Source organism: Haemorhous mexicanus, chromosome 21 (assembly GCF_027477595.1).
Source record: "Haemorhous mexicanus isolate bHaeMex1 chromosome 21, bHaeMex1.pri, whole genome shotgun sequence".
Classification (NCBI taxonomy): Eukaryota; Metazoa; Chordata; class Aves; order Passeriformes; family Fringillidae; genus Haemorhous; species Haemorhous mexicanus.
In genome coordinates, this window is record NC_082361.1 from 7,523,879 (window position 1) to 7,548,694 (window position 24,816).

Below are 24,816 nucleotides of genomic sequence, written 5' to 3' on the forward strand. Positions count from 1 at the left end.
GTTTTGATCTCCTATTGCTGAGAAAGCTGAAGAGCTTCACTTCAGGGGAAAGTAGCTCTGTTGTCTAAGATCCCTTTCCAGCAGTGACAGCCATACTGGAATTTTCAATAAAACAAGTTTTTCATTTGTCTTTTACTTTCTCCTAGTCCCCTCTCCTTTTTTATCAACTTCTCCATCCCCAAACATTCCCAAAGCACATCTCCACCCTGATAAGATGGTTTAGCCTGGCCAGGAGGGATATGTGGTCAAACCAAACAGGAGGGATGTGGCAGGAGCCTCAACCACTGCTGGGGGAAGGAAAATGCTTCACTGCAAAACCACAGACTGAAGGAAGCTCTGAAGGGACCCAGTCCTGCCCAAAGCAGGTCTAACTTGGGTCAGGCTGCTCAGGCCTGGCCCATTTGAGCCAAGAACACTTCCAAAGTTGGAGCTTTATCCAAGCTCTATTCAATCACCCCTGGTGTAGACTCCTGGAATAGTTTGGGCTGGAAGGCACCTGGAAGATCATCTAATTCCAGCCCCCACCAAGGGCAGGGACATTTTCCACTGGGCCAGGCTGTCCAAAGCTGCATCCATCCTGGTCTTGAACACTTCCAGGTTTGGAACTTCATCCAAGCTCCATTCAGCCACCCTTGGGAAAGCTTTTCCTCATATCCAGTCAAAATTCCCTTACTGCTACTTGTCCCCGATGGCACTCCTCCTGTGCTGCTGGCTCTGATGACACAGAAATTGGGGTGTGAGGAAGAGTCTGACTTGTGGAACTTGGTGCAACAAAAACCCCACAGAGGGCAAGGGCTGCAGAGTGATGGACAGATAATGGACATGCATAGATAAGGGGATGAAATGTTTACAAGGGATATAATCCCTTCTGCTCCTGGTGATAAGCCAGCTGCTGACTGACAGAGGCAAGGAGGAGAACCTTCCTGGGAAGATTATTCCAAACCTGGTGAATTTAGGCCATGGATACTTGCAGAGCTGGTTATGAATCTCAGAGTCAATAGTGATTTTCCCTGGATGCACCAGAAGATTGAAAAGAGACAAAAACAATGCCTAACTTTTATAAAGTACTGGGAATATGAGGAACTACAGATCCACCAGTTTCTCTTCAGTTCATGAAAAATCCTGATGGAAAGATATAAATACATTATTTACAGTGATCTGGAAGGTGCTGAGGACAACAATCTTGGAGACCATGGATTTGCCAAGGACACTCTTCTTTAACCACCTCGGTGACAAACTGAAGTAATGGACTGAAAAAATAAAAGGTTGGGATTCAGCTGGGACAGACAGAAAGTAATAGACCCTGATGGAGTGCACAGGTGAGCTTAGGCTGCACTTGAGCAGGAAAAGATCTGAGGATTCTTTTGCTCCACTAAGTGAAAAACTCGGTGATATTGTGCTGGTACAAAAATGACAAACATGGTACAAAAATGAAATTACCAGCTTGTGTAAGAAGGTAGATGATGAGGAGACATCATTAATCCCAGGGACTGGGGATGCCACAGCAGAGCTCCATGGTTGCAGGAGTTACCACATGGGAAGGAAGAGGTGGGAGAATGGCAGAGAAATCAGGGGGAAGCAACAGGAATGACGAGAATTGGAAGAAATTATTCACAAGAAAAAAAATCAATCTGGAAAGGAAGGAAAGTAGAAAATGTTGGGGGTAATGAAAGGCTTGTTTTTAGAGCCAGTTTTGGAGGGAGAAGTTCATAGCAATTTCTTTTATGCCTGGGGTTTGGATTGGACTAAAATGTTTAACCAAAGGCAGGAGTGGGATGGGCAGCTCAGGGGAGACCTGGGAGAAGAGACTGAGGATGGGTGGGTGGATGCAAATAAAGCTTAGGAGGTTCCCAGCCTCTGCATCCCTGGAAACTGCCCTGTGTGGCCCCAGCCCTCACTGCTGCGCTGCAAACAGAGCAGGGAAAATGTTTAATTTAATGTTTTTCCTTTGGTTAAATGGCTCCTGCAGCTTTTGCAGGCCTGGCAGGAGGGGGAAGTGCCAGAGCCATGGTCACCTGGGAGGTGACAGAGTGACAACCCTCTGAGGTGGGATGTGAGTCCTCACCCCTGCCAGCATCCCAGCTGCTGCTGGCTGCTCTGCAGCACCAGAGGGGGATTTGAGCAGAGAAGGAAAAACTTTGTGTTCATCTGATGGTTTTAGGGGTCTTGTATTTTATTTTTAAGGAAAGAAATCCTCCAGCACCTGGTTTTCTGGGTCAGGAGGTGAAGAGGTGCAGGAGAAGGCACTCACCAGGCTGGCAGCCAGCCTGGAAGCAGCATCTCCAGCAGAGAGCAGCAGACAGCAGGGAAAATCCTGTTGGGCCATCCCAAATGGACCCCCAGAGACGGAACGGGGAAACCCTCGGGTGCCAGTGGCCTGCACAGAGCAGGTCCAGCCCGGAGAGCCTCCGTGCTGTGTGCCTGCAGGGAATAACTGGGCTTTCCTCTGCGGGATCACTGCTCAGTGAAGGAGCAGGAGCACACAGTGACTGCTGGGAGACAGGCAGAAGCCAAGGAGAGCAGCAGAGACGGGGCCAGCCTTGCGCTGCCCCTCAGCCCCGTGTCAGGAGCAGTGCCAGGCAGCCCGAGCTGCTTCCAAGAGCCAGGCAGAGGGGAAAGCTCCGTGCCAGGCGAGTGTGAAATGGTGTGCAGACACTCAGCCTCCCATTGTCTGTGTCCTTGGGAGGCTGCCAGGCCCTGCTGCCGTGGCCAGGGCACGGGAAGGAGCCCAGCTTGGTTGACATCTGCTGTGCTCAGGCCACAGCAGAGCAGGAGGCTCCAGGACAGCGTGCTGCCCTCCTTCCCTCCCACCCTGGCTGTGCTGGACGTGCCAGCTTTGCTGGTCCTCGTGGCACTTGGCCATCTCCTGTCACCCAGCAGATTGCTCTGTCCTTAAATCTCTGCTGGCACTGGGCCACCAAACCCACGGTGGGTGTGAAATCCACTCTGGGGTGGTGGCACAAGCACAGAGGCTTTGTGGCTGTGGGGACCTGCTCCTCTCACACCTCAGGCTGAGTGAGCATCAGGCACACCTTGATGACACCTTGGGGACCTGGAGAAACCTCTGGTGTGACTCAGAGCCCCTGTAAGGGAAAGAGCAGAGCAGGGGGGTTCCTACAGCAATTGAGGGGATGATATCTGCACTGAGGAAGGAAATGCCTTGGAGCACTGCTAATGTATGCCATGCTAACATATGCTAAGTCATCAAAAACATGCCATTTTAAAAATATCCGGGATGCTTGCCGTGAATATCAGCCCAGCTTTGCCAAAGAAGACTTTCAGTCTCATTTATGGAAATCCAGGAAAGATTCTGCCTTCTGTCACCCAAGGGCAACCTCAGTATCAAAAGAGATAACATTTGTGGCTAGGAAACACTCTGAATATTTATCCAGGCCTATAAGCCATTTTTCTAACTTCAATCTTGGTTTGCTTTTCAATACTTTTATATTTTTTTTATATATATTTTGGAAAATATATAAGGTTTGGTTATTGGAACATGCATCTTTATGCAAAATATTTAATTGAAGCTCTTAATTGCAAGCTGTAAATGTAGCACTGGTGACAGATTGTAAAGCCAGAAACCATTTGGTCAATGCACAACAACTAACAAGAGGGGAAAAAAAACCAAAAAAAGAAACAAACCAGCACAGCATATAGGACAGTAATTTAGAATAGATGTGAGTTTTATTGCAAAAAAAATAAACCTTCCAGAAAATTTAGGATAATGTGTTATCAGAGCCACTTGGTTAAAAAAAATCAGGCTTTTTTTTCAATTAGGGAAAAATGCATACTTAAATTCAGTCAAAAGAAGTGAGACATATATTATTCTAACTGAAAGTAACTTTGCCTTTAAACACATTCAAGACTTCCAAGCAAACCAAGCCGAGGACAGGAAATGAGGCTGTGGAAGGTGTTTGTTCCTCCTGCTCAGCTCGAGCTCGTGTTCCCTCTTGTTGCTGTAGAGCTTGGGTGATTCCTTAAATGTTGGAAATGACAAGTGCTGTGCATCTGGGAGAGACATTGCCAGCACCTCCTCCCCTGCACTGGCTCTGAGCTGGGGAGATGCTCCAGGCACACACAGCAAGGTCAGGTGCTGCTGCAGCCAGGCTCTGATATGAAAAGCAGATTTATGTTAATTGGGGAATTAGCCCTCTGTCAAGAGGCACCTTCATAAAGGTTGTTAAGAAAAAAGGGACAATAACTTCTTTAATGGCTGCTCAAGTTTCAAGGCACTCTTCAAGAATTAACTAAATTAAAATCTATTTGGAGAGCTGGAAGGTTTCTATACATGAAAGGGAGGTTGTCTGAGCATATTGGAAACAGAATTTCAGTCACTATTTGACTCTGGTGAAACTGGAAGAATTGCTCAGAAAATTGACTGAATAAATGAAAAAATTCTTAAAATGCTCTGAGAATTTCCCAGAGCAGCTGTGGCTGTCCCTGGATCCCTGGGAGTGTCCCAGGCCAGGCTGGATGGGGCTTGGAGCACCCTGGGACAGTGGGAGGTGTCCCTGCCATGGCAGGGGGGTTGGAATGAGAGATCTTTCAGATCCCTCCCAAACCCAGACTATCCCAGGTTTCCATTTTAAGGAGGAATCAGATACTTTTGCAACTCATAATACTGAGAGTTTATCCAGGAAACACCAAATTGATTCAAAATTTTTTCTTGCATTTGAGAGACTGCCCAAACTTCAGTCACAGGGCAAGACTGTGATTTTATTCAGATATAAACATTGTTATTTTCTTTGATGCGCCTTAAAGTCCATTTTGTTATTGTTTCCTTTGAGTAACTGACTGAAGTATTTGCACTGGATTCACAGGTTTTACTTAAGATTATTCATGTTTCTGATTATCAGCTATTTAGGTTATCCTTAAAATACCAAAATAGGATTTGCAAGTTTCCCCCGTTTAGAAATTGACAAGCCATGCCTATGCCTTGTTTTTTATCTACCATTAAAACAAGATTACAACTCATTTTAGGAAGGAGGTACTTAGATCCCCTCCAAGGGAAAATCCACTCTTACCATAAATAATCTCTGCTACCAAGTGTCCTCAGAGAGAAGTACAGTGGAGACAGACTGTAACTGGAATAATGATCATTTATTGTTTATGATTTCCTCTGGTTCAGAGTTTGCTTTTGCTTTCCTTGGCAATAAAATAGCCGCAAATCATTCAGTAAAATGGTTGTGTTTGTTTTTTATTGTCTTTATTTTAAAGACAGCTGTTGAGGATGGGGTGAATGGTAGCATCACAACTTTGTACTGCCATGAAAGGCAAACTTAAAGATGGTGCCCTCCTTGTGCCTCTTGCTTTTAGCTTTTAGCAGTGTCTAAGGCAAAGCCTAACAGCTGGAGACATCACCTCTAGTCCCAGCCTGAAAGGTTCCCTCTCCCTGCTCCTGGGGAAAGGGCATATTCAACACCAACAGCTTAAAAACCTTCCCCTGCCAATGGAAGGAATGTCAATGAGAGATGTCATTTATCACATTGGTGGGACCCCCAAATTCCCAGGGCAGTGCTGCCCAGAGCCCCAGGACCCTGCAAAGCCACACTGACCCTTCCAAAGCCTGGCCAGGTTGTGTTGGGAGAACAATCCTTGGGAATGACTGATCCTCCTCAGCAGAGACAGAATGACAGCCACCATCTGTGCTGCACCTGCGGCCTCTGCAGTGGTGGCAGGGCAGGGACAGTCAATGTGCTCTCACAGCCTGATCAGCCCCACCCCAGCCACCATCACAGTGATAGTTAACCCCAGGCTGAGTACCTGAACCTCCCTGGGGCTGTCCCTACACTTGTCATGGCTGTGCTGCTCCTCTGTGTCCCACCCAGTGGCCTCGTGGGTGGATGTTGGATCTGCCTGTCCCTACAAACCTCTCCAGTGCTGTGGGTTCTCTGCAGCTGGCCCTGCTCAGGCATACTGGGGTGGGCTGGGAATGCCATCAGCTCCTCAGCTCTGGCCCTGAGGGAGCAGCAGCCCTTGAGTCACCTGGATCTTGGGGCCAGAAGTGCCATTTGCATCTCTGTTTATTGACCACCAGCAGGGCTGGGTGGGCAGGTAAGGCAAAATCAGCAGTTCTGTAACCCATGGATGGACCCTGAGCCAGGCTGCAGTCCCCAGGTGGGCTCTTGTCCCAGGGTGATGCTGCAGACTGGAACTGAGCCCTCCAGGTCACCTGCTCGTGCCCAGCCTTGCTCCAAGGAAGGATGTGTCCTTCAAGATGTGTCATGGTGACCTCTGGAAGTTGAGCTGGTTTATTCCAGGGTATGGTCACAGCCCCAAGCCTGAGAGAGCTCCAGGAGTGTTTGGACAATGCTTGGGCATGGGGTGGGATTGCTGGGTTGTCAAGGATGTGATGATTCTTGTGGCTCCCTTGCAAGTCAGGATATTCCATTATTCTGGGCCCAGAGGTTCTCCCTAAAACTGTCTATTTGTCTTGGTCCTCCTGCAGTTCCCATTCTCTGCCAGGAGGCACCAGCCTTGCTTTGGGGGCGTGTGGGGCAGGGGGAAGCTCCATCACAGCTCAGCAGCTTCCCAACCTGCTGTCCTGTGCGGCAGAAGAGGCAACGGTGCATGTTTGGGGTTTTTTGGTGTGATCCAAGGGCTAGAGAGGAGAAACGATCTCCTGCAAACTCTGTTCCTGCATGCTGCGATCCCCTGCCCGTGCCTCACTGCCTTCCTCCCCCACTGCGCTCCCTCTGCTCCGCTGGAACTCCGATGCTCTTCCCGGAGCTGCTGACAGCGCTGATCCCTGCGGGAATCTGCTGCTCGGGCAGCCCGTGCCCCTGCACCAGCCAGGAGGGCTGGATGAGCCTCCCGTCCATGCCGGCTGCTGGGAAGGCTGGGCAGCTCCAGCTGCCCGCTGTTTGTCCTGCTGTTTGTCCTGCTGTTTGTTTGTCCTGCTGTTTGTTTGTCCTGCTGTTTGTCCTGCTGTTTGTCCTGCTGTTTGTTTGTCCTGCTGTTTGTTTGTCCTGCTGTTTGTCCTGCTGTTTGTCCTGCTGTTTGTTTGTCCTGCTGTTTGTTTGTCCTGCTGTTTGTCCTGCTGTTTGTTTGTCCTGCTGTTTGTCCTGCTGTTTGTCCTGCTGTTTGTCCTGCTGTTTGTTTGTCCTGCTGTTTGTTTGTCCTGCTGTTTGTTTGTCCTGCTGTTTGTCCTGCTGCGCCGAGCGGGGTGGGCAGAGATCCCCTCCTGCGCTCCGGGGCAGCGCTGCTGGCACAGTCTGAAAATTCCTGCTGCTCCCCCCGTTCCTGGCTCCAGATAAGGAGCAGCGGTGGGTGCCCAGGCCAGGGGCTGCTCTTTGTTTGTTTCTTTGCTGCCGTTTGCCGGGCACGGCAGCGAGGGCACGGCGGAAACAAGCGGGCGGGCTGCGGGGATGCGAGCTGCCAGCCCGTGCGCCCGATCATGTTTCTGAAAGATGCCAACAGAGGGCATCCGCTGCCAGGCACAGCCTGAAAATTCCTGCTGCATCCCCCGTTCCTGGCTCCAGATAAAGAGCATCTTAGGGCTGCTTTTTTTTTTTTTTTTCTTTTTTTTTTTAACTCTCTCAGGCTCAGGTTCAGCTCTGTCAGAGGTTTTTAAGTAGGTGGGTTTGTTCGGTGTTTGCTTTCGTTTTCCTCTGGGGACGGGAACAATAATGCACAGCTGCAGTGCCTTGGTCAAAGCAGGGCTTTGATAATTAGTGACTAAGGGCTCCCCACAGCCTGGCAGAGCAACAGCCAGGTTCAAAGGGAAGGTTGATGCTCTGTTGTCCTGTGCAGCTGTAAACAAAATCAGAAGCACTGCTGTGCTGGTGTTGGAGAAGAGCTGGAGATTTCATAATGAATGCCCTGGCTTTGGTGGATTTAAATAGTCAGTTTTATTTATAGGTGCTTATTCCTGGTGTTTAATCTCCTTGTTTCATGTCTGTGGACAGCCAAAAAGAAATGGAACTTCTGAAGCCTGCTGCTCCCTCTGATAAACATGTATTGGTGTTTGGGCTGTGGGGCAGCTCACCCTGGGCACATTAGCACTCTTATTTTGTGAGCACCTCACACCCAAACACCTGAGATGCCCAAAGGCCAGGGAGCCTGTCTGATGGCAAGATCATGAATCCAGTTTTGAGGGGGACAGAAAAGATGCTAAGAGGAGGACTGGTGTTAGGCAGGGCTCATGGGAGGGAGCTCCACAGATAAAAACAGCAGAGGGATGATGGGCACAGGAGCTGGGAATTGTGTCTCTAAGAGGGCTAGAAACCAGGGTCAGTCTGAGCTGGGCCAGGCCTTAGTCTGAAGGGATGATTCCAAGTGATAGTTTTTACTAGAAATAAAGTAAGACTGATATTCTGCTGCTCTTAGCTGTGTATTTCTTGTGCATCAGCCCAGATGGAGCAGGACCTTTCTGAGATCCAGCTGAACCTCAGCAGGGAAGGGATGCTGATTACTGGGCTCCCAGAAGTGTGTTCTGTTCCAGGGTTTCCAGCTGCTTTGCCCACAAAATGGGGCAAAAGCCTAAAAAATCAGAATGGTTGGAAGGTCTGCCTCGGATAGTCATCAGTGCTTGTCTCTGCCTCATCCAAGGTATGCCATGTTTAGCCTCATCCAGTAGCTGTTCTATGTCTGATTTCACTCTTAGTGTGGGAATATACACATTTTACCTTCCAAAAAGTGCACACATTCTCAGTAGTGAAGCTTGAAATACATAAACATGTTCCTTATAGAAAAGGTGTTCACTCTCTTTAATCATTTAACCTGAGTTTCCCAACAGGCCACCAAAAAAAAAAAAAAAAAAAAAGCCCTTTTCTGTATGTACAGGTCATCTCTACTTCCTATTTTACATTGAGAAAGGGCCAGTAACATCCAGCCCAATTTGATTTATGGGCTGCCATAGAGATTTAAGAAATTTATGATTTGATTAATCCATCCCATAGATCTTTTTCTTTATTACCGGTAATTTGTGCCATACATCAAAGCCTCCTGAGCAGGAGTTTGGCACAGATCAGGCAGCCAGTGTTTCCAAAGGGTTAAATTCTGTGGTGAACCAGCCAGGCAATAAACCATTGTTACCTGCTGGCTAAAGATGTAATCAGCAGCCCCGGGGTCTGGCTTACCCTAGGTCTGCTCTGGTTTGCCCTGTGAGTATTTAGGACAGGTAGGATGTGCAGAGCAGCATTACTGGGGAATTAGGGGCAGGCATGTGGAGAAAATACTGTCAAAATTCTCATGTGCCAGGGTGGTCATGGCAGTAAATGAACAGGCACCTGCAGTGCTCCCAAAAATATATATAGAGCCAAAAGATGGGCTGACCAGGGGTGTGGATGACCAGTGGAACTGCCTGGAAAAATCTTCTCAGGGCTGGCTGTTGATCTGGGCCCTGCTGACAATCCCTGTTTTCCCTCAGAGGGAGGTGGGTGCTTGGCATAGGGCATGGAAAACAAATCAACTAATTAACTCAATGAGGGAATATGGGATAGCATGCCTTGGATTGGATGAAGATATGACCTGAGACTGTAGATGCTTCTGCTGCTGGTAAACAAGTTTTTCTGTTTTTCCTGGAACACTATTGACATTTTAAAATGATCCGAATATTTCAGAGCACATTTAACCAGACAGAGTACTGGATTTCAATACTGTCAACTCCAGAAAGCAAAAGGTGGGTCCTAAATTACCTTCAGAATCATAACAATTTAAAAAGTGGAATCATTTCTCATCTGCCTTGTGTTTTTCCAGCTACTCCAGGTCACCCAGCTGGCCTCCCTGGAGAAGGAGGAGGCAGAGGAGTGATTCCTGCTGGGGGAAGCAGCACGCACACACCTGACAGCCCTGGAGCACATTCCCTGTGCAGGAGCCAGGTGTGTGAGCTCCCCCTGCCTGGCCCTGCCCTGGGGGCCCAAGGGTCCCTCTCCCCAGCCCCTGCAGCCCTTGATCTCTGCTGCTGGGGAGTGGGGATGCCACTTAGCAGGAGCCCCGGTTGCATTTTGCAACCAGGACTCCAGTTTGGGATCAGGGAGAGTCCAGTGTGGTTTCACCCAGCAGCCTTTAATAATGTCTCAGCTCTGTTAGGCTGCCCACAATTTCATCCAGCCATCTCTTTCAGAAAAGCCCTGCATCTTCATTACCTTCCCCTCAAGCCATCTGGTCTCCCAACCTGACCTTTTTAAGAAGGATTGGTTAAAAAAACTGGAGCAGTCCCTGAACAGAAGACCTTGTGTGTCATGTTTAAGCCCAGAGCAAATTTTTATGTCCAAGCTGTGAAACCTTGAAAATAAAGATTTATAATTGAGATTCTGGCTGAAGCAGAGTGAACAGAGATGTTCTAATTAAATTCTGTGGTGGGTATAATTAACCGATTTATTCATTTATTACCCTTTATGCAGCTAATGCAGGCCCAAGCATTGCCATTTGTTTATGGGGAATGTGTTACCTGCCTGCTTGCCTGTGGCAGCCAGGCCCATGGTGGTGCTCTGGAAGGGCTGATGGTTTAGCACAAGCAGGTCTGAACTGAAGGATTCCTTTCCAGAAGCCAACACAGCTCCTGAATGAGTCAGCTGGGAAGGAGCAGGGAGGAAAGCAAAGGCTCAGGGTTCTGCTTTGGGCTCCTTTGCAGGGTTGCCAGGGGACTTTGATCAAATGCCATGGTTTGGGAGAGAAAGGAGCTTTGGGGTTCTGTCTAAGAGCAGAGTGGCTCTCTGGTGCCAAACACACCTGGTACCGTGGCACTGAGTCCCTGCTGTGCACGAGGGAGGGCTGCAGGAATATCCACACTGACTGGGTGGATTTCTGCCTTCCCTCCTTCAGAGCTCAGCATGGAAATGGCACTTCCAAACCCGTAACACAGATAACTACTCACACATCCTTTGGGAGAGCCTCATCTGACTAAAAGCCTGTCTGGCTTTTCCAGAGAGAAGCTGTTTCTTTTCACCCAAGACTCATTTCACTTCACTTTCCTGCAGCCATCATGAGATAAAAAAAAACCCAATGAATCAACCAGAGATTATTTTTCATGAAAGTTTAATCAGGCACTGTCCCCTTCCTATGCCAGTGTGAGCAAACCTTGATGAGCATGTAGGGCCTGAACATGGAGCAAAAACCACCTGCCTGAGAGGCAAGGAGTGCAGGGAATGGCTTTGCTGGCTGGCACCTCTCTACCTGGGCAGGCTGTCCTGCTGCAGATGTGCTGCCTGCAGTTCAGCCCCTGGCTCCCTCAGCCCATCCATCTCTCAGGCAGTGAAAGCCAATACCTTCCCCCTCCTTCCCCTCCCTGTGCTGCTCCTTAATATTTCATGCATCAAAGAAGTTCACTTGTAATGCAAAAACTGATTAATTAAGTAGAGTGCAAGAGTTACATGCATTGAAGGTTTCTTTCATCTTGGCAAGGAGAGCAGCCACACTGGAGGCTGTTGCTGCTCATGAAGTTGTGTCAGAGGGCAGGCAGTGATGGAGTGGTTATGGGGTTCTGAAGGAGGGGATGGGACAGCCTCATTCCTTGGACTTTGGCTCAAGCAACAGGTTGCTTTCCACTTTTTCTTGGGTTTTCCCTTCCTCTGTGAGTGTTGTTGGCAGCCAGGCTGGCCCGTGCCTGGCACTGGGGCTGTCTGGGAGGGGGATTGTAGCAGACCCCTGCCTGACTCCAGCCTCGGGGTCTGCAAGGTTCCTTTCCAGTGTGGCTTTGGTCCTGGACGTGCCTAAGACCCTGCTGCAAACCACACACAAGAGATGTCTGGCTGAAACCCCAGTGAGCCCCAGGGGAGCTGTAAAGAAGCAGGCAGTGCAGGGTGTCAGAGGAAGACAGCTAGAAAATGCCATGGCCCTGGGCACCTGAGCCCAGCCTCCCTGGGTGAGTGAGGCTGCTGGTTTTAACACAGCTGCTCAGTCTGCAGCTCAGCCCAAAATACTGAGCAGCCTTTCCTCGCTGTGCAGATGCTGCAGCTCCCTGTTCCCACTGCAGCCCTTCTGAGCCCAGGCCAGGGGCTGGTTCCCAGTGCCCAGCTGGTGGTTCACAGCTCTCCTGTAAAAGGCAGGAACCAACCACTTGTACCTGAGGAGAGAGGAGAAAATTCAGCCTCTCCTGGCTGCCAAAGCAGGGAGGCTAAATCTGGCAGAGTGTCCCCTCAGGGCACTTCTCTGGAAGTGGTCAGGAAGCTCCCGTTTTGATGCTGTGTCAGAAAGCAGCATCTCCTGCAGCTCTGAGCACAGCGAGGGGCCCTGGGCTGGCTGCTAACCCAGAGGCAAGAACTGGACTGCAAAGGGCACTTAGTGCTCCCCCTCCTCTCTCCGGAGGTGTTCCTTGGAATTGCTGACCCAGCCTGTCTCCTGTGTCTGGCAAAAGCACAGCTTGAGCCCTGTCAGGCACAGACCACAGTCAGGTACCCTGTGGCTGGGGAGCAGCATTTGTACACTGCAGCTCGGAAACAAAATTAATTTTGTGGCATTTACTTCACAATAATAATAATAAAAAAAATCTTTCTTACTCCTTCAGCAGAGTTATTGATGCTGATGTGACCCTGGCAGGGTGAAATATAAACCACTGATTACATCAGAGCTCTACCAGTGACTTTCTCCTCTGATTGCAAGCAGCAGGATTTTCAGCATAAAGGCATTACAAACACAAATTGCTCTCTGTATTGTAAATACATAGTGCATTTTAATGATCCCTGCTGTATGTACATGCCTTTAGTAATAGGGCCAATTGAAAACCACTTCAGAAAGCTGCTATTGGTATCTTTGCAATAACCTCCTCATCTATGCCAGCCAATAAAAGGTGCATTAGTTCTGGGTGTCCTGAAATACAGCTCACGGGATTGAAAGTCAAAGAATGCTTCATCTGTGACCCTTTAAATGAGAATTACTTTTTCTTTTGCCCTTCACCATCCATTTTAAACTTAGATCATACAGATACTTTAAGCAGTTTCCAGCTAAATGTCTTCACAAAGCTCTCCACAGAGGCACAAAATCCTGGGTTTGCCTCAATCCCATTTGGGGTACTGTCATGAAGAAGGAAATAACCCTGGGGCTGAACTGCTCTGCTTGGGACTAAGAAATAAATTGAATGTCTCAAAGCTCCTGCTAAAAAAATCCACTCAGGTGAAAATCAGGCCTGAATGTGGGCAGAGAGAGGCATAAGGCAGACAGAGGCATAGCCAAGGTTCCTGGTTTGCATGACACACAACATATGCTCTGCCTTCTCCTAGAGGCTGCTCCACCCGGGAGCAGCCCACTGCTGCCTCTCAGTCGTGGAGAAGCTCCCAGCTCCTACTGAGAATGTTTCTGCCTTCTGTGTGGAAACCCCCACGCTTGGGACCAGTACAGATATAATTTCCACAGCCCTCGCTATGTCTTTTTATCCATTTCTATCCATTTATATCCAGCAACTAATTATTTTCCTTGCATTCCTGTGTGTGTGAGAGGATAAAAAAAAAAAAAAAAAAACAAAAAACCACCACCAACAACAACTAAAAAAACGGATTGAGGACAAAAGAAGGGATTTGCCCCCAAGCTGCACACTCAGCAGCTGAGGTGAGAATGGAGCTGGTGCTTCCTGACAACCCGTCAGGTCCCCCATCTCACCCTGCCCAGATGGGTCTTGTCAGTGCAATGCATTTTCACTTGTAAGACGATTTCCATTTCCATCCAGAGTTTTTGCTGGGAACTGCAGTTTTTGCTGCTTTCTTGGCCCCAGTGCTATCGAAACTGACGGTCAGGCAGGCGCTGGCATCCCCAAGGAAAGGCTGGATCCATGAAGCAGAAGAAAAGGATATTAAAAATAGGCCTCATTTAGAAATAGCAATCTGGGTTACGGGCTATGCAATTGGCTTGAAAATCCCCAGTTTGTTCAGAGTTAAAGCATCTCCAAATTTGCAAGTTAGACAAACTTCTGTAAGTGTTCCTAGAATATTTTTTCAGCAAGTGAAACTCTCAGAACCCTGTTCGTGCCATTTACTTTCATGCTGCTAAAGGGGGGGATAATAGAAACCTGTTACCTCAGTTGTAAAGCAGGATTAACACATTCCCCTTTGAAAATATGATTGATGGTTTTCAAACAGTGAAGTTCTGCCTTTAGCTCAATTCTTTGGAAGGAAAAAGCAGGTGGAATCCTTTTCTCCCCAAAATGAGAACGGAGATTTGCATTTACACCGGGAAGGATCAGACTCAAAGGGAGCTGAATGTGCCCATCTGCAGGCAGTGGTTTGCAGAACCTTCCCCTTGATCATCGTGTCCCTGCTTGTACAGGAGGACTTGAGAAAATCCCAGTGTGCTGCTCAGCAGAGAGTTGTTAGCAGAACTTTGTCAATCTGAAAAATAAGGCAAAATAGGCCCAAATGGTGTATACAGAGCTGCTGGACCTCTGCTTTGTCATATCTCAGGGCAGTCTGTAGCAAGGCAGGTGTGTCAACCTGTGTCTCCTGACCTTTGCTTTCCAGCTCTAAGCCCTGGAGAACATTTTCACCTCACTGCTCCATGGTGTGTGCTAGGTCAGGGAAAATCTGGGTGCACCTAAAACCTATCCTGTTCCCCAGTTCAGCTGCATCCTCAGCAAACTGAGGGAAGGAACCTCATTGATCAGAGCTGGGACAGCAGCAGTGGGGAACTCTAGATCCCCTTCCTACCCCAAGGGCAGCCCTTTGCCAACATCTCCTGGTACCTGACAGCAAAAATTCTCTATTTATGGCAAATGGATGCACTTGTGCAGCAAGTGGCTATCAGGAGATTGAAGTAACAAGGATGGGGCTTTAAGAGAAAGAGAGGTTTCTCTTTTTCAGGATTTGCAGTTCTAAAAACAAACAAACAAACAAAATTAATTAAAATTTACTTCTATTGGCTACTCCTGTGTCACTTTGCATATCCATACTGCACTGGTTCTTTGCCCTCCTTGCCTAGAAGAAATTTTTAAAAATAAGAAAAACAAAGGACCACACGAACAAATAACAGCTTGAGACAGTCCAAAATCTACCCTTTCCTCCTTAAAAAAAGGAAAGGAAAGGGAAAGGGAAAGGGAAAGGGAAAGGGAAAGGGAAAGGGAAAGGGGAAGGGGAAGGGGAAGGGGAAGGGGAAGGGGAAGGGGAAGGGGAAGGGAAAGGGAAAGGGAAAGGGAAAGGGGAAGGGGAAGGGGAAGGGAAAGGGAAAGGGAAAGGGAAAGGGAAAGGGAAAGGGAAAGGGAAAGGGAAAGGGAAAGGGAAAGGGAAAGGGAAAGGAAAGCTTTTTCCTAGTATTACACTTTTCTCAACAAACACTTGACAGGGTTGCATTTTCTCTGATTATTTTGTTCCAGCATGCCTAGAAACTTCACCCCTCCAACTTAGACAGAGCCAGTGTCCCACATTTAATGTTTTGCAACAAGTTGCCTGTTTTGCTGGTGAGAGCTTTTTGCTTTCTCTCTATTCCTGTAGCTGGAAACAGTCCCTGTTCTCACACCACAGCGGGGCTACAGCTTGTTAAGGCTGGAAGCTAGAGCTGGGAATGGCCCCTGGGAATGGGGCTGGAGCTGTTTGTTTGCTGGATTCCATATTCATTGCCATTCTGCCTTGTGGTTTTAACATTTGATGACCTAGGTATCTCAGAAGGCTGTTTTGCCTCAATAGGCATGTGATGAATTGCTCTTAATTAGCTTGTGGAAATAATATAAGCCTGAGCATTAAGCGTGCTTTGTTAGGGTTTTGACATCTTCTTTTATATGTACATCTACAAATAAAATCAGGTAGATTAGCAGTCACTAGGAAATTGTTGTTGTGAGTCACTGACTCACAGCTCCTGTAGGCTGTCTCTCCTTGCCTTTGTTAGTCATGCCCGACTGTGGGCAGGAGTTCACAGGGTTCTGGGGCTGGGGTCAAATATGTCTATTTTGTCTGTAGGGACAGGGTTTGCCTTCAAACTCACCCCCATCATTCCAGTTGGAAGAGCCAGGTGGCTCCACCGCAGTTCCAGGCAGAGTGTAAGCAAAACCATGGCGGTGGAGCTTACCTCTTTTGTCTTAGAGCACAAACTCCAGCCTTCAGGTGGTAGTGAGGCATCCATGTGGTGGAGGGATACAGAATCTGAGATCAAGACCTCAGGGTCATCTATCCTTCTGGCCCCCATTTAAATGCTGGCTGGTGAACACGAAATCTAAAATCTGTGCTCTAGGTCACAAGCTTGTCCCCTCCAGGTTTGTCATTGCCAGCCATCCCTGTGTGCCCTGGATGTTGGAAGTGCCTGTTCACTTAGGAGAGGGCAATAATTAGTAAAGGTCTCAGGAAAGTCATTTCTGTGCCCTTGCACCCTGACAGTTCCCTGGAAGGAAGGAATAGCCCGAGGAAAGAGTGGCAATGAGCTGGATGGGGGGAGAGGTGAGAGGGACAGCGGGATTTTCATAAAATCATAGAATTCTAGAATGATTTGGATTGGAAGGGACCTTAAAGACCACCCAGTTCCACCCCTCCACCATGGGCACGGTCTTCCACTATCCCAGGTTGCTCCAAGCCCCGTCCAACCTGGCCTTGGACACTTCCAGGGATGCAGGGGCAGCCACAGCTCCTCTGGGCCACCTATGCCAGTGACTCACCCTCCTCACACGGCAGAATGTCTCCCCGCCATCCCGTTTAACCCTTCCCTCCGTCACTTCCAAGCCATCCCCCTTGCCCTGTCACTCCATGTCCTTGCCAGAGCCCCTCTCCTCCAGCCGCGCAGTTGCGCGGGTCGGGAGCGGCGGCGGCGATGCGGGAGCGGTGCGGCCGCGGCAGCAGCGCGGGGCCAGGGCCGGGGCCGGTGCGGAGCGCATCTCCCGGAGCGGGGAGCGGCGTCCCCGGCGCGGGGCGGGCGGAGGGTCCGCGGGGAGCGGCGGCGGGCCCGGGGCGGGGCGGGGGGCGGGCCCGGGCGGTGGCGGCGGCGGCGGCGGGGCTGGGGCGGCTCAGAGCGCCCGGCTCCGCTCGCCTCCCGCTCCTGCGCCTGGCTCCGGCCGGCATGGCCGCTCCGCCGCGCCGCCGGGCGGCCGCTCCACCCCCGCTGCCGCCGGTGCTGCCGCCGGTGCTGCTGCTGCTGCTGCTGCTGCCGCCGCCCGCGGTGCTGCTCGGCGGCGGGCCCGGCGCCGCGGCGTCGCGGGAGCCCCCCGGCCCCTGCCGCGTGAAGACGGTGACGGTGTCCACGCTGCCGGTGCTCCGGGAGAACGACATCAGCTGGAGCGGCGCCCCGCCGCCCGCCGCCGCCGCCGAGTCCCGCCTGCTGCTCTTCGTCCGCAGCGAGCTGCCCGGCCGCGTCGCCGTGCAGGACGATCTGGACAACACCGAGCTGCCCTTCTTCACCCTCGGTAGGCGCCCGAGCCGCTTCCCGCCCCGTCCCGTCCCGTCCCGCATCCCGCTCCGCCATCCCGGAGCATCCCCGAAGCATCCGACACCCGCTGTGCCGGCTCTGTGTCCGCCCTCCCCGCTCCGCGGGCAGCTCGATGTGTTTTGGGGCTTTCTAACCCTGCCCCTGTGCTGCATCCTGGTTTTTGGGTTTATTATTTTTTTTCTTGCCTTTCCTGCCGGGGAGGGATTTTTTAGCAGGGCCTGAGGCTGCCGTCGCTGCCAGCCCCGGGAGGAGCAGAGCATTCCCCGGGAGGAGCAGAGCAACCCCGCGCAGGCTGGAAGTGATGGGGGCTGCCTCGTGTGCTCCAAGTTGAGCTCTGAGACCTGAGGAGGTGCCGCTGAGCCTGGCAGAGCGGGAGGGGATGTTTTTCTTTTCCTAGCCAGAGCCTGGTTTTATAAATGCTTCGTGTTAATTCTCGAGGCTCGCTCTCGCTTCACGCACAACTCCAGCGCCCGGGTCTGTGCGAACGCTGCAGACTTTCCTCCGCTCTCAGCTTTGTGGGGAGGGGGATGGGAATAGAAATAATTCTGTGGTCGTGCTTCGGTCCTGATGCCGGACCCTGTTGTCTCGGGTGAGGTGCCCGAGCTGCCTCTTGTCACTTTTACCCATTTCTGTGCCGTAATCAGCCAGTCCTGTGGGAGAACTGTTCCGAATGTCACCTGGGCAGTGCAGTGTTTACTCTGGCAGGTCACCCAAGGGTTTTGGTTGATCTTTGATTTATCCATCAGCTGTCCTGTTTTTCGGCATCCAAACCTAGGATAATTTGAGTACCTGCTTAACTCGGGTCTCAGGTATCCCTTGGCACACGGGATTGTGGCTTCCAGCGCATCTCTCTGTGTGTCTCAGGTGTGTCGAGGTGTGCCCATGTTCAGGCTCACTGGGGACAGCTGACCCCAAGTCCCTTCCCATGCCTCATGGAGTGTTTGCCTTTCACTGGGTGCAGTGAGCTGGGGTAGGAAATGACTGTCTGTGTCCCCCAGTCCTGTCATTTTACCTTGTGTGAAGCTTTGCTGTAGCAAACTCCCTAATAAATAAGTTGGTGGTACTTCCTGAGACTCTCGGGCTTCAGCTTTGCAGTTTCCTTAGACACGGTTGGTCAACTGCAAAAATCCCAAACAGACCAGATACTCTGTTTCCACTAACAAAAGTGACAAATCAACGGTTTGATGCAGTAGAAATGACGTTTACCATACCATGGTTAAAAGTAACAAGAAGTTTCATGGTTCACGGAGTTAATTTTCAGATTAGAGTACTGTTTCTTCAGGGACTGGGTGTGAATTGCTCACTGATCTAAATATATCAGATAGCAAAGAAACCCCTCTGTGTGAGCTTAGATAATAGCTCAAGTTGAAGGAGAGAAATTTGTCTTGATAGATCAGAGGCACGATCTTGTATAGCAAATCCTATTTCTGTGAGTGCCTGCCAGTAAAGAGACCATGTCTTCATCTAAAAATTTCTTTTACTTGCCTGGCATATTAGTTATGTGTGTACTCATGAATATGAAGCATGTCTTGTGCAAATCTGTGGGGGTTTTCCTGCCCCTTCATGAACAGAAGACCCCAAAAGATCCCCTCCTGTTCCCTTGGACTCACAGGCGTCAGGCAGATTGGAAGACAAACGGAGGCTGTGCCCATGGTGGGATGGCTTCATCATGGTCCTGGAATTAATCAGTCTGTTGCCTCCAGAGAAGGTAAAACACTTGTCCTTCCCCAAGGTCTAGCTCATGAATTGCTGTGGATGTTCTGATATTTGAAATTTGTTGCATTTCTCCCCATCTCCTGGTGTGGCAACTGTCTCGCTCGCAGTTAACTCTTCTCTGGGTGAGGGCTGTGCAGCATTTCTGCTGGCTGGTTCTCCTAGAGCAGAAATTAAGGCTGTAGTTTTCTGTGGTGGTTTTTTTTTTTTTTCCCTCTCCATCCTTTACTAACTTCATTGATGGCTGGGAACCGGAGAGCAGCTGCTGCCTCGTAATGGGCTCTTGGAGGTGAAAATCACGTTACATGCGGGAGGGCTCGGGAGGGAGTGAGGTGGGGACAGAGATTCTCTTTGGCAGAATCTTTGCAGGTCCTTATCTTTAGCTGATTTCTGATGATTGTATCCCTTTGTGCGTGTTGCTGTACATGTTTAGTGGCTGTCTGGGCATGAGCTCAGGAGGACACGTAAGAGCTGACGTCCTGCCGGCTGCAAATGTGTTGAGGGCTCCTGAATGTCTTGGAGTGCAGGATCTTGCTGTGAGCAGAGATCACTTTCTGGCCTCAGCAGGGTAAGGATGGGGCAGGACGACCTCCTAAAGCACACAACTCAGGACAGCCACCCCAACTGGCATCCTGGAGGGGTTTTTGAAAGGAAAAAAGATTTAAAAAAAAAGAAAAGGAAGCATAAAGCTGGAAGAGCTGCGACATGGTGCTGATGCTACTGATTCTGAAGTGAAATAAGGTGAGAAAAAATTGAGGCCACTCCATTCTGCAGGGCTCAAAAGTCTCTCCAGGCCAGGAGGCAGGAAAGAAAATGCTGCTTTTCTTGGTGGCAATGAGTTTAAGCAGCTAGGGCTGTACTCCTGGGTCTGCTCAGCAAGTCCCAGCTCAGTAAATCTCCCAGCACTGCAGTGGTTCCTGAGCTGCTCCTCACTCCTTGGCATTTAAAGGAGGGTGGGTGATCTGTAGCTAAAGGCTGGCAGGTGCCAGAGCCTTGTCTGCAGTGGTGTGAAACTTAAACTCATGGAATCGTGTAGGTTGGGAAAGATCTTTAAGATCTGTAAACCTAACACTGCCAAGTCTACCACTAAACCATGTCCTGAAGTGCCACATCCTCCAGGTAGATGTCCTGAATTGGTGGCTGGTACAAAGCACGTGGAGTGCTCTGTGTCCCTTTTCTTTAAAGGATTTCTCCTTCTAGGGAGGAAACTTTATCTGTTCCCTGACTATATGAAATTATATTCTCTGAAGTGCATAAAGCCAGAGCTTCCAGTGTAGCATCCCTGTCTGCGGGGCTTCCTGGTCTGCAGGAGCCACTGCATGGCTGAGACAGAGGAGAAATCAGGACTAGGAAACATCCACACAGCTGAGCTGGGCCCGTGGCATGCTGGCAATATCAGGAGCAGCAGCAACAGGACCAGCAGCAGCAGCAGCAGCTACTCATGGAAGGCAGGAGCCCACTAGGGGGTGGTGGGTACCCGGGGATGCTGCACAGCAGCTCCTCTCTGTGTGCCCACAGGGTACCAGGGATGCTCCACAGGAGGGTACCAGGGGTGCTCCACAGCAGCTCCTGCTCTGTGTGCCCAGGAGGGTACCAGGGATGCTCCTCAGGAGGGTACCAGGGATGCTCTATGCTCTCCCTGTGTGCCCTTGTGGGCACTTCAGGATGCTGGACAGCAGCTCCAGCTCTTTGTGTCTCAGTGGGCGCCTGAGACCTGCAGGAAGGTGGGGAGTCCAGGCTGGGGGTGGCTTCATCCTCTCCCAACAAAGGTAGAAAACTTTGATTCTTTGTGCATCCCTCCTGGGCTGCAGCAGGGAGCTGCTGCTGAAACACCCACTGGCAACTCCCTGAGCTCGGTGTCCCTCCTCCAGTGGGGTGTCACAGCTTCTGTGTTTCCTACGCCTGGGTTTATTTTTTCCCTGGTGCGTTGGAGACCAGAAGGATGCTTCTCCCACTACCCCCCAGTTACGTTACTATAAAATTACTCAGCAAAGCCCAGTGGTGGCAGGAAATGACAAATGTAGGTGCCACCAGTGCATTAAGAATTGCTGTGCCTCCCCTTTCCTGAAAAAGCATCCTGCCCTTTCCTTAACCTTGGATACTACTGATGTTTTGTGGCTTCCCCCCCCCTCTGATTCTCCTAGAGTTACCCTGCTGCAAACGGTGCAGCCTATGACTGACTTTATCCTTGCCTAGTGAGGTCTCTCTGAGGTGTGGATCTTGATTTAATCAGCAGCCATGTGCTCCCTGCAGAAGCTGCTCCACCACGGCTTAGCCTGCCCCGAGTGCAATTCAGGGAATGAGGCAGTTTGCTTCCGAGCTAATTTAGATGAGCTCTGTCTATGTGTGAGCAGCTTTATATAGAGGAGAGAGAAGGGAAAAGGCAGACCAATTTTCACCACTGCTCTTACCCTGTAGTGGCTTACATAAGAACAGTTTACTACACACTTCTCATAAATGGCTTTAATGGATGCTGTTTGAGTGTCTGCAGTGCTTCAAGAGGCTTTGTTTTGGTGGTTGTCACAAAACAGGCTCGTGTGTCTGCATTCTTGGTGTCCCCCTGTGGCCCCTGTGTGTGGCTGATTGATGATTGTCCCCTGCTCTTCCAGCTCCTCAGCAGTTCAGTGCCACTTCTATCTTCTTCCTTAACTCTTCCCAAAGTCATCTCGTAACTTGCACTTCTCCTCTGTAGGGTTGGAGTGTTGAGTCTTGAAGGAACACCTGGATGTGGCACTCAGGGCTCTGGGCTGGGTGACAGTGTGGTGGGGATCAGTCACAGGCTGGACTCAATTATCTTGGAGGCCTTTTCCAACTTTAATCATTCTGAGTTTCTATGAACACATTAAAATAATGGAAAGCACTCAGTTCCCTATGGGCTGATTGTATTTATTGCTGTTCCTGGAAAGGCTTGAGCAGGATTCTGCCACCCTCATTTTGGTCACCAACTCCTGTTTGTGCAGAGCATGTGGGGAGGCTGAAGGGTCACCTGGGGAGCCTGGGTGTGACTGCAGCTTACTGATGCTGCTGTTCAGAAGTGCCCTTCCCTGCTTTGAGCTGGCCTGTGGGGTCTGGAGCAGCACTGTGTGGGTGCTCGGTGTGCAGCCCTGTGGTCGGGGCTTGGCATCTAAACATGGGGTCATCTCTGCAGAAAAACTGATGAGCAAAGTCTGGTTTCTGCACCTCCCTTTGCATTAACTGCCTCCTGCTAGGTTTGAGATGCCTGGAGTACCAGCTCAGAGGTTGGGTTAATCAAGTGTTGGGTTTTTTTGTTTTGTTTTGTGGGTTTTTTCCTTTTTTTATTTTTTTTCTTCTGTTTATATTGTTTCTGTTCCCCAGCTAATCCAATGGCTAAAGCATCATATCTTCCACCCCGAAAGCCTCAGTGAGATGATGTGGTGAGGATGAGACAGGTTGGTGGCACCCTGGGACAGAGGCAGACCTGACAGTAGGGCTGCTTCCCTGCCCCTCCATTCCTACCCACAGCTGTGTGTGCTCTGGGGTCTGGGCCAGGTCCCTGGTGGTGGGAGCTGCCTAGGGAGGGTGTAGGAAAGAGGAAAACCTTCTGGTAGTAATTTCTTCCCCTCCTTGCATTGCTATTTGATTACTCCAGCTTTCCAAGATGTTGGATTTTATAGTTGGGAAGAGGAGGGAGAGCCCAGCTCAGGGTGGGGTTGTATTGGTGATCTGGAGGTCTGCAAGCACTATAACCTCCAGAAAGGCTGTGGGCAAAACACGCCCTGGAAATGGGGTCAGTCCTGAGGCCATCCCTTCCCTCCCCAAAGGCGAGGTCAGGTCGAACACAGCTCATCCAGCACAGTGGGGCGAGGACTTGACTGGGATTTTGCTTCATCTCAGGTGTTTTCTGGGCTGATTATCCCAGTTAAAGCTGGGAATGTGTAGCTGAGTGCAGGCTGTGCTCGGGGAGCTGCTGCTTTCCAAGAGTACCCGCGTTGACCAGCTAGTGGCAACAGAAGATTAACTATGGAGGGAGAGAGGAGCTGGTTGCTGCAGCTGAGCTGCCACAGGAGGAGGCTGGTGACTGGGGATCCCCCCTGCTCCCCCTTCCTCCCAGCTGATTTTCCATGATGCCTGTGTGCCAGAGGCTTTTGTTGCTCTTTTTCAGGAAGAAATAATGAGCTTTTATTCGGAATCATGCAGAGAGCTTGCAGTCCTCCGTGGGGAATGGGGTGGTGAATGACCTCCAAGTGCCACCACACAGATGGATGTTACCTCCCAAACTTTCTGCCTGCTCCCTCCTAAGCCCTAAAAGTGAGAATCTCAGCTGTGTGATGGGCTAGCCTTTGTGCTGCCTCGGTGACACGGTGCTGATGTGTTGTTGGCTGGCTGTGAAACAGCTGAGCCCTGGGGCTTTCCTGGTGTGGCAGGAACTTGGGCATGGGACTGGCTGGGACCACGGGAGAACAGATTGATGCCATGTGTGGGAATGATGAGGTATTGATCTCATGCTTCTTTAACACCTTTGCAGGTGCAGGTGGCTTGAGAAACACCTGCCATCCCACCAAAATGCCATGTAGAGTGTGGGGCAGGCTGGGGTTGGAGCTGAAAGAAAAGAAGATGTCTGGGTGGATGCCTTTCATCATCTGAAATATCCACAGTACAGCCCGTGCCCAAGTGTCCTCCTCCTGTGGCAGCCATTTGAAATGGAGGATGATGAGCCTTGGCCTGTGCTCCCAGGCTGCTCCCCAGCCCTGCCCCACCACTACCTGTGGGGTGTGGGATGGCATCGAGCAGAGATGCTTCTTGGGCATAACCAGCTTAAGAATGGGGCCACTTAAAAGAATTGAATGCTTGTGCTGCTGCTCGGGTCTCAGCTAATGCAGTTAAGGTTTCCAGTGTCCAGACAGTATGGAGACACTTAATGGTATTGAAGAAGCAGAATGGCATGCAGAGGGGACGAGCAGGGATCTTGGCTGCCTGCATCTGCCCTGGCTGGGAGAGGCTTTCTGGTTGTCTCTTGGGAAGGGGGAAAGTGGGGAAAAACATCACAGAGTTTTGGCCCATTGTCCCTTTGGGTGTCTTTCCCATTTCCCCTGCAAGAAGCAGTGCTCTTGAGTGCTTCCAGTGTCCTGCTGCAGGTCAGGGGGGGAAGAAGGGATTCCTAGCAGGGGGAGGTTGGGCTGTGGCTGCCTGTGGGGAGATGGGGCAGACAAGATTTGGGGCCAGGGCTCTGCCTATGGGCACAGGGGGCTGGTGGGGAGGGGCAGAAGCACCAGTTCCCTCTGTTTCACATTCTCTGTCCCCCACCACTCCTGTACTCCTTTCTCTGTGCTTTCACCTCTCCTGTCTTAGTGCAAGACAAAGTCTGTGGGAAACCTCGACTGGCTTTGAAAGCAGCAGCAAAAGGGGAGAAATTTTCCATTAGCAGCATCAGCAGTATAAGAGATTTTTTCCCAGTCACCTGGTAACTGCTGTATTTAGGAAGATTACTGAGCTGATGGTGCTGCTCCCAGGCATATGCAAGGGAGTGATCCTGTTAGAGGGAGGCAAGGGGTGGTCACACACAGGGAGATGGGCTGCTAAAGGTGAGCTGTGCAGGGAGAGGACCCCTGGAGCTGGGCACCTCCTGTGCTCCACCATCTGCTCCTCCAGAGCAGGGCAATGGCACAGAAGGGGCACTGCCAGCTGCACTCAGGGGCTGCAGAGGGGGCAGGGAGGGGGGCACACCGGGGCTGGGCAGGAACATCCTCGTGTGGAGGAGGGAATCAGGCTCCAGCCTGATTGGGGGCCAGGCTGGGGGTTTTGGTGCATGGTGCCTTTCTGTGGGATGGGATGTGCCTGCAGAGGAGCACTGCCCTGCCTCTGCTGTGGACT

At 50.5% G+C, this 24,816-nt stretch overlaps 1 protein-coding gene across 3 annotated transcripts in view; it reads left to right on the forward strand.

Moving 5' to 3' along the window:
* The first annotated feature begins 16,890 nt into the window (after positions 1-16,890).
* The window catches only part of ASTN2 (astrotactin 2), a 326,876-nt gene continuing 318,950 nt past the window's right edge, over positions 16,891-24,816 (forward strand). For all 3 annotated transcript variants that reach the window (XM_059864813.1, XM_059864814.1, XM_059864815.1), the window contains exon 1: positions 16,891-17,248. In XM_059864813.1, coding sequence (XP_059720796.1) covers positions 16,906-17,248 — 343 coding nt within the window. In that variant the 5' untranslated portion in view covers positions 16,891-16,905. The remainder of the gene's footprint in view (positions 17,249-24,816) is intronic.